Source organism: Marmota marmota, unplaced genomic scaffold (assembly GCF_001458135.2).
Source record: "Marmota marmota marmota unplaced genomic scaffold, marMar, whole genome shotgun sequence".
In the NCBI taxonomy this organism is placed as follows: domain Eukaryota; kingdom Metazoa; phylum Chordata; class Mammalia; order Rodentia; family Sciuridae; genus Marmota; species Marmota marmota.
This window is the reverse complement of record NW_026000019.1, coordinates 13,326,954-13,335,586: the sequence shown is the minus strand read 5'-3', so window position 1 is coordinate 13,335,586 and position 8,633 is coordinate 13,326,954. Positions and strand designations below refer to the sequence as shown.

General features: G+C 53.9%; 1 protein-coding gene across 1 annotated transcript in view; it reads left to right on the top strand.

Annotated features, from left to right (window-relative positions):
• The window catches only part of Qsox1 (quiescin sulfhydryl oxidase 1), a 39,683-nt gene extending 31,909 nt beyond the window's left edge, over positions 1–7,774 (top strand). The window contains exons 9-12 of the mRNA XM_015491742.2: positions 866–988; positions 1,678–1,825; positions 4,438–4,617; positions 6,455–7,774. Coding sequence (XP_015347228.1) covers positions 866–988; positions 1,678–1,825; positions 4,438–4,617; positions 6,455–7,218 — 1,215 coding nt within the window. The 3' untranslated portion in view covers positions 7,219–7,774. The remainder of the gene's footprint in view (positions 1–865; positions 989–1,677; positions 1,826–4,437; positions 4,618–6,454) is intronic.
• The last annotated feature ends 859 nt before the right edge of the window (positions 7,775–8,633 follow it).

The following is an 8,633-nucleotide window of genomic DNA, read 5'->3' as shown; positions in this document are numbered from 1 at the left end:
CTCCCCTCCCCTCCCCTCCCCCTCCCAAGTTCCTTTCCTTACTCACTGATCTTCCTTTGATTTTCATGAGATCCCCTCACCTTTTTTTTCATTTTCCTCTCTCTAGCTTCCACATGAGAGAAAACATATAACCCTTGACTTTTGTGATTTTATCTGACCTGCTGTACTGCTATGTCCCTCCTTCCTGTGTCCCATTTGTACATACATGCAAACACACACACACTCACACACACACACACACACTCACTCTCACTCTTCCCTGGAGTCCTTGTGGCTTTAAAGTGCTGATACTAACAAGATTTGAGTTGACTTATTGTCAAAGTAGCTTTTCATGTTCCTCAGAGACCATTGGGAGTTACCATCAAGATTTGGATCTTGGCTCTAGGCCCCTGTGCTGGCCTATCCCCACTGGCAACCAGTGGAATACAAATGAACAATCTTTTGCCAACCTTACCCAGTGGGTCAGTCAGCTGCCCCATCAGAAGACCAGCTGAAAAGAGGACATGTGGCCCGGGTTCCCAGCAGCCTTGAGATGTGGCACAATGCTAGGCCTTCCTCCCAGTGGAGGCATGCGGCATGAGGGTCAGCACGAAGGCCTGAGCCTTCCTGGGAGAGACCTGCAGGGCTCATCTCCACTTAGGCTCTCCTTTCTCCTCCCCCTTTCTCAGACCTTAACCAGGTGCCCCAGAGCAAAGGCAGTAAGGAATCCATGTTTGTACTTTAGGTAGAATATTTTCTTGGTGGTTTTGGAATGAGAAGAAAACCCCACCTTAGCCCACATCTAATAGGCCCTGCCCTCTGCAGGATTGTGAGACTCTGGTAGAATTGCTTTTCACCTTTCGATTTTCACCTGTCCTCCTCACAGTATTTCCCTGGCCAGCCCTTGGTCCAGAACTTCCTGCACTCAGTCAATGACTGGCTTAAGAGGCAACAGAAAAAGAAAATTCCCTACAGTTTCTTTAAAGCTACCTTGGACAGCAGAAAAGAGGTGAGTCTAGGGGATAGTGAAAACCTTCTCCCCAGGCTTGATACTTTTGGGAATTCAGGTGGTGAGCACTGTAATCTCCCACCTCTTCCACCGTTGGCATTCTGGTAATCTTTACATTAATACTTGATAGACTGCTGTTTACTGAGCCCTACACATATATCTCAATTAATCCTCATAAATTAGTGGAAGGTAGATTTTGTTCCCATTTAGCAAATGAAGAAACAGAGATTAAGAGAGGTTAAGTGAGTTATCTGGGATCCTGTAGTGCTGGTTAGTGTTTGGGCTAGGATTGAAAAACGGAGAGGCACCAGAGTTTCTAGCTGCCACTGTGCACCACCTTCGAGGTTGTTGCCCTCCTTGGCATTGCCTCTGCAGGACTACCTCTCTAGGCTTCTGCACACTGGATCACTACAACCTTATAATAAATGCAGACCTTATAATAAATAGAGTTTAGGGTGTCAAAGCTTGGGGGAACCTGTTTTTTTACACATGGGGAGTCGAGGCTAGGATGAGAGTGTGACTTCATTTGTGTCATCTGCCACCATGGATGGGTGGCTGGTGGGAGGACAGTGCCAGCTCTGAGGCGGTCTGTGCTGAACTTGCAGTCCCCTGGAAGCGTCTTTCTTAACCCCTGTTCCCACCCTTTGCTCTCCATCGTGCACTCACTCACACTCGTATGTGCTCCTTAGGACACTGTTCTTGCCAAGAAGGTGAACTGGGTTGGCTGCCAGGGGAGTGAGCCACATTTTCGGGGCTTTCCCTGCTCCCTGTGGGTCCTCTTCCATTTCCTGACTGTGCAGGCAAGTCAGCAAAGTATAGACCACTCGCAAGAGCCAGGTAAGTCCAGGGTCTGACCCATGGCTGCGCTCCCCTTGCCTTGTCCTGTCCTCCCAGGGATAGGAAGCTGGCCACACACAGCCAGCATGGAACTGGTCCCAAATTGAAGGACTTTGAGAATTCACCTAGTCTGATCCCCTGCCTCTGAGATGATACCCCTCAGACTGGGGCATGAGGCTGCTGCTTGGCTTTGTTAGGGCTTATAGCTTGCTTTGTTTTTAGTCCTCATGAAACATTTGTGATGCTGTTTTTTACACTCTTATAAAGAAAGAAGTTCATCGTGTCTGTCTGTTGCAGTCTACAGAACTGATACTGTGCCTTGTGAATAATGTGATTGTTTCCCCCTGAAAAATAATTTTCCTGAGGAAGATGGAGAATCACATTTCCCCTGCTGCCCTGCTCCGTCCCCAGGCCACACAGCTGGGCTCTGGTGATCTCCATGCCACACACCTGCTTTTAACACTGTATGGGTGGCCATCCAGTTCAGTACACATCTCCTGAGAGCCAGGTTTAATCAGGCACTGGCTCCTCTTGGAGGATCCATAGAGACTGTTGCTGTTCTCAGTGGAGGGTGTGGCAGGGTAGACAAGGGCCCTGCTGCGTGTCAGGGCTGAGAGCCCAGGGAGAGAGAAGGGGGACCCTGCACTATTGGAGGGCAGGGCTTCACAGGGGAGGAAGAGCGAGGGAGATGGGTGGATGGGGGTTCAGCTTGAAAAGAGGTGCTCCCGGACAGGGGGAACAGCCTGCTGGAGGCAGAGTGAGCTCGTGGGAAGCCAGTCAGTGGATCTGTCTGTCCATACTTAGGGAGGATCCCCACAGTGCCAGTCACTGCCATAGGTCCTAGTTACACAAGAGCTATGAGGCACTAAGTCCCTGCCTTTAGGGTCCAGTAGTCTAGTGACAAGAGTGTTCACTCCAGGGGCAGTAAACAAAATTAGATCACTTGCAGTTAATGGTGAAGGCTGTGAGGAGGACAAAGCAAAGCGGTGTGCGCAGGGTGCTGCGTGCAGACGCCCCAGCTGGGGAGGTCTTCTCTGAGGAGGTGCCCCATGCTGAGATCCTCATCAGAGGGAAGCAGGCATGGGCATCTGGGAAGAGAACCTTCCAGGCTGTCTGGTCGGCTCAGGCAGCCGTGACAGATGCCGCAGGCTGTGTGCTTGCAATTCTGGAGGCTGAAGTCCAAGATCAAGGTGTGGCAGGCTTGGCTCCCTCAGAGACCTCTCTCCTTGCTGGTGGTTGTCACCTTCTGTGTCTTCACATGTCTCTCCCTGTCTGGCTTCAGAGTTCCTCTTCTTATGAGTACAACAGTCCTATTGGACTAGGTCCCACCTCAAACCTAATTTTACCTTAATTCATTAAAGACCTGTCTCCAAATACAGCCACATTCTGAGGTACTAGGGCTTCGGCTTCAAAATAAGACTTCTGAAGGAACACGGTTCAGCTCATAAGACAGGCTTAAAACCAGGCATCGGTGCAGAGAACAAGCTTGTGTGTTTATAGCACCCAAGAAGGCCAGGGTGGGGCCTAGGAGTAAGGGAGCTGAGGCTGAAGGGGGCAGGCAGAGGAGGTGGGCGGGTGGGCATGGGGTCCTTGCTCAGGGTGGGTTTTCAATCATGGATTCCCATTAAAGAAAACCACCAGACAGTTCCACAGGGGAGTGGCACAAATGAGCAATGCTCTAGGGAGGCTGCTGGGTGGGCTACCGGGTAACCAGTTAGGAAGCTGTGGATGTAGTTCCTGGTGTGCCGATGGAAGAGGTGGTCAGGCTCAGGAAGGGTTTGAAGGAACAGATGGGACCTAATGATGGACTGGAGGAAGAGGATGGAGTGGGCTTCAGGGCTTTGGAGCCTGAGCCCCTGTGGATGATGGTCATACGAGCTGAGTAATGGGAAGACTTCAGAGGGGGGAGCAAAGTCAGGGGTCTGGCATATGCCTGTCAGTCGTCTGAACAGAGGCGTGCACCAAAATAAGTCTTCAAAATAAGACTTCTGAAGGAACATGGTCCAGAGTTCCTGGAGAGATGAGGATGGATTAATTTCGTGGTCACTAACATGTAGAGGACAGTTAAAGCCTCAGGGATGGATGAGCTCCCTAGTGGGAAAAGAGAGAAGAGCACTGAAGAAGGAGCCCTGGGCCCAGCACCACCCAGACTACCACTAGGTGTGCAGGAGCCAGCAAGAGAGTCTGAGGAAGGGAGGCCATTGAGACTTCAAGAGGACCTCCAAAACAGTGTTTCAGGGATGAGGGTATAATCAGCTGAGTGAATGCTGCTGGAGGTGGCACAAGATGAGACTGCCTCTGGCAAGAGGTGTTTCAGAGGATGGCACAGTGATGGCTGAGGAGTGTAGATGGTGAGGGACTAGATGGGTGACCTTCAAGGAGACCCGGGGCATAGGAGTTTGGGAAGAGGTGGGGTCACCTCTAACGTGACTCCTGGAAGGGGAGAAGTAGGCAAGGAGATGCTGAACCCTTGTCACACAGGTGGGGTATCTGTGAGGAGATGACTTCGGCAGAGCTGGGGAGGACCGGCAGTGGGGAAGGGAGCCGTGGTGAGGCCTGCAGGGGCAAGCACCCCAAAGGACCCTGCGCATGGCATTCCCCTCTCCCTGCAGCCCCAGGCCAGGAGGTCCTCCAGGCCATCCGGAACTATGTGCGCTTCTTCTTTGGCTGCCGGGACTGCGCTGACCACTTCGAGCAGATGGCTGCTGGCTCCATGAACAGGGTCCGGAGCCCGAATGAGGCCGTTCTCTGGCTCTGGTCTGGCCACAACAGGGTCAATGCTCGCCTCGCAGGTAAGGCAGGGCCATCTCCCAAAGCTGCAGGCATCTATGGTTGGGAAGCAGGTACTTCAGGATTGGGGGCCAGAGATGGGGGACTCTCACTGCCACCTTGGTAACAACTGTGCTTCTCAGCTCACAGAGCACTTTCACTGCTGTGCCAGTTCTGCCAACCAGTGCTGTATCGTTAAGAGCCATTTTCTAGATGAGAAAACTGAAGTTGTGACACCATAAGACCCTGTTCTTCCAAGAATATTGATGTCTTTCCCCTGCACTAGGGCCCCTCTGTAAGCCTGTCCCCGTCTCTTCTGCCTCCCCTATCTTGCTTTCTGGCTGGTGGCACCTCACTATAACTAACAGGGAGGAGAGAGCTGGCTTTTCCACTCCCAGGACAGGACTCATGATAGAGTGGGCTAGAGAAGAGACAGATGCTGGGGATTGGTTCCTACATGGGCGGCCTTGGCTCCTACTTCCTTACGTACAGTGCTTTACTTCCCTGTGTGCTGGAGTCTGGTGGGTCCTACAGGCAAAAGCTTTAAATTCTAAGGACAGCGGGTGGGAAGGGAGCCATCTGTGGACAGGAGGCTGCAGTGTGTGGAGAGGAGTGTTTGGCTGTGACAGCCCTGCCCCCTGCCACCCACCACCCCCCCACCCCGAGCAGGGGTCTGGGGGTGGAGCAGGTTAAAGGAGCTGAACAGAGCAGGTGCAGGCGCCTGCACTTGGTGTGCTCTCCTGGGGCTTCCTGGTGGACTTAGAAGATGTGTGCCTGTCTTCTCCACTGCCCCTTCCACATGCCCCACCCCCTGCCACCAAGTGTTCCATTTGACCCTCTAGCCCCATCGCTCAGCAAGCTCCAGCTGTTGCTGGAGGACTGGGATCCAAGCCCCCGCCCCCCCCCCCGCCCCCGCAGGGACCAGGAGCAAGTGCTCTTTCGCCCTATCTGGTGGGATCTTTTCAGATCCTACTGACAGTTAGCAGGTACATACTGCTCATTGTGCCTGCCTAATCTTGATTGGTTGCTGCATCCTGGGGCTTTGCTTACTGATCCCTCTTCAAAATAACCATTCCGGCATTCCCATCACTTGCCTCTGAGCTGTCTCCTAGCAGTCCACAACCTCTTTTCTTGTTAAAACTGTCAGGAGAGATGCTTCCTACAAGAAGGATGGGCTTATAGGCATCCCTGAGTAGTGCTGGGCCTGAATCTGGTGGCAGGCCACCTGGGGTCCTCATAGCTACAGCTCCACACTCTGCCCAGCAAGTGCCCCCAGGCTCCCCACACCTGCCTCAGGCTTCCTGCCTGCCTACCCTGAGGCTGCCATGTAGAAGGAGCACTTGTGGAATTGCCCTGAGCAGTGAGCTCTTACCTTAAAACATCTTCCCTTTAATCATAAAAAGTCATAGAGTTTCACTGTATAAAATTTGGAAAATTTCAGAAAAATGGGGGAGAGGGGTGATAAATACTAAAAATGGGGAAGAGGGGTGATAAATCTGTTTTGTACCAGAGTGCAAAACAGATCATTCCAAGATTTTTTGTCCTTTCCATGTCTGGTCCAGAATGTAAATGGGTAACAGAACCACAAAGGGGTAAAGTGGGCCAGGTCACCCCTGGGAAGTGGCTGGAACCACAGAGTGCCCTGTGTGGTGGGCGGGAATCCTCATGTGATGGATGCCAGTCATTGGGGACTGTGAGCCAGGCTCTGGGGGCTTTCTACCTGCAGCTGTCACCTCCGTCCTTTGGAAGGCATGGTGAGCCCTTTTTGCAGAAGAGGAAGCTGCTGTTCTGAATGAAGGAGGTCTGGGCTCCTGGGCAGGCCCAGAGTCACAGCCTGCCTGTGTATGCTTCCCTCCCCAGGTGCCCCCAGTGAAGACCCGCAGTTCCCCAAGGTGCAGTGGCCACCTCCTGAACTCTGTTCTGCCTGTCATAATGAACTCAGTGGGGAGCCTGTGTGGGACCTGGGCGCCACCCTCAACTTCCTCAAGGCCCACTTCTCCCCGCAAAACCTCGTTCTGGACTTTCCTACAGCTGGGCCAGCCCCCCGGAGGGGTGCACAGAGTTTGGCAGCTACCCCAAAGCTGGGGGTGGGAGTGCTGGAAATGGTGACCAGAAATTCAACACTGGGTCCTGAGCAGGCTGAGCCCAAAGAGTCCCCTGGAGCTGCAGTCCCAGATGTCCCAGCTGAGAGACCTGAGGCAAGTGGCACCCCAGAGCTGCCTGCTGGCCTTGCGGTGAGCACAGCTGCTCCTGAGCACATGGAAGAGCTCCAGAGTGGCGTGCTGGAGCAGCCCCAGGAGCAGCGACACTTCAACAAGCGAGACACCAGGGAGCTGTTGGCTGGGGCCTGGGCTGAGGAGAACCACAGAGGCCCTGCAGCACTGAGGCAAGGAGGCCGAAGCTCCAAGCAGCTAGCCCACATCCCTGAGGGGGAGCCAAAGGCTCTAGCGGTGTCAGGCCACGGCCAGTGGCTGCAGGTGCTAGGAGGGGGCTTCTCCCATCTGGACATCAGCCTCTGTGTGGGGCTCTACTCCCTGTCCTTCATGGGCTTGCTGGCGGTGTATACCTACTTCCGGGCCAGGATGAGAGCCCTGAAGGTCCATGCTGGTCACCCTGCAGCCTGAACCATTCAGCTTGTGAGGGGCAGGAAAGAGAGCTGCCATCTCTTGGGCTCTTCTGGCCCCTTGCCCCCTTGCCTTCTTCCAGCCTCTGCCCCTGTCCAGCCCAGGAGGGTGGGAAGTCCAGGAAAACCAGTTGCTCAGGTGAACCCCCTGGGTCTGCTGGGAAGGAGAGTTCCGTAGACACAAAAGACAGGAGCAGGTCCAGGTGCATTGCCCTGCGGCAGGAGGGCAGCCTCTGGCGTGGGGCTTAGGCGTAAGCCCTGGCCTCTACACCACATTCCTGTTTTCCAGCTTATTTGAAGCCCTGCCTGGTTCTTGCTGAAGCCTCAATTTCTTCTGTTTGGTCTTAGTCCTAAATTGGGGCAAGTGAGCCTAGAATTTCAAAGGTGTCTCATCTAGAGGAGGGCCCCCCAGGCTGGGTGGGCTGAGTGGACCTCCTCACTGTATTCCAGGGTTCCATCCACCCCTCTCCCTCTGGCGCAAAGAGGTCTCTACACCTGAAAAAAAAAAAAAAAAAAAAGGGACCCCCTCAGACCCTTTCTGGCCTGCCTAGCCTTTAGCTCCTCAGATCTGCCTGGGGCTCTTGGCTTGGGATGGGGTTGGGGGGACTTGAGGCTTCTGGAAATAATGCTTTCTAGGTGAAGATGTCTGCTACAAGAAGAGTGTAGGTTGGGGTTGGTGTGGCCTTGCCCCGCTGGGCAGGTGACAGTTGCTGGGCTGAAGGTATGTGGCTTACTTGGTGGCCTGAGGGGGTGGTGGTAGGGTGTGGGGAAGGGTGCTGGATCTTCAATGCCAAGGCACTTAGCTGTTGCCTTTTCCCCATCGGGCTCTACCCCTCTCAGCTGGGTCTTTTTTTTTTTCTTTTTTTTTTTCCCATGCTAACTTTCAGATGTGGAGGGTGCTAGGCTGACAGGGGAGTGTCCTGTCTTTCAGGGTTCCACCTCCCAGGGATAGAGGTTTAAAGGGTCTGAGGAGGATCGGCTGTACACATGCTGATTCCCACTCCCCACTGCTTGGGAGGCTACGGAATAAATTATTCTTGCTAAGCCAGCGCCTGTGTGTTCTTTCACTTGCTCCTTGGAGACCAGGAGCCAGGTCTGGGCAGGATGCATAGCGCCCAACCTTGCCTGTACACAGCCAGCATATAGTTCCCAGCAAGGATGCGAACACGGGAGATGTACCCACAGCCAACAGTGCTCAGGGGCCCTACAGTCTCCATAGGCCTTGGCATGGGCCTGAGTGATGTGCAGCTAGCCACCTGAACTCTCCAGCCCTCCCTGGGAAGCCTGCCTGCCCAGGGCCCTGAGAAGGCTGTGTGCACCTGGCTCAGCTCCTCCTGGAGGGAGGGCTTGTTTATCTGGGCTGGCCTAGGCTGGCTGCTCAGTAGGGAGGGGTCTCAGATTAGAGAGCTTGCCCCT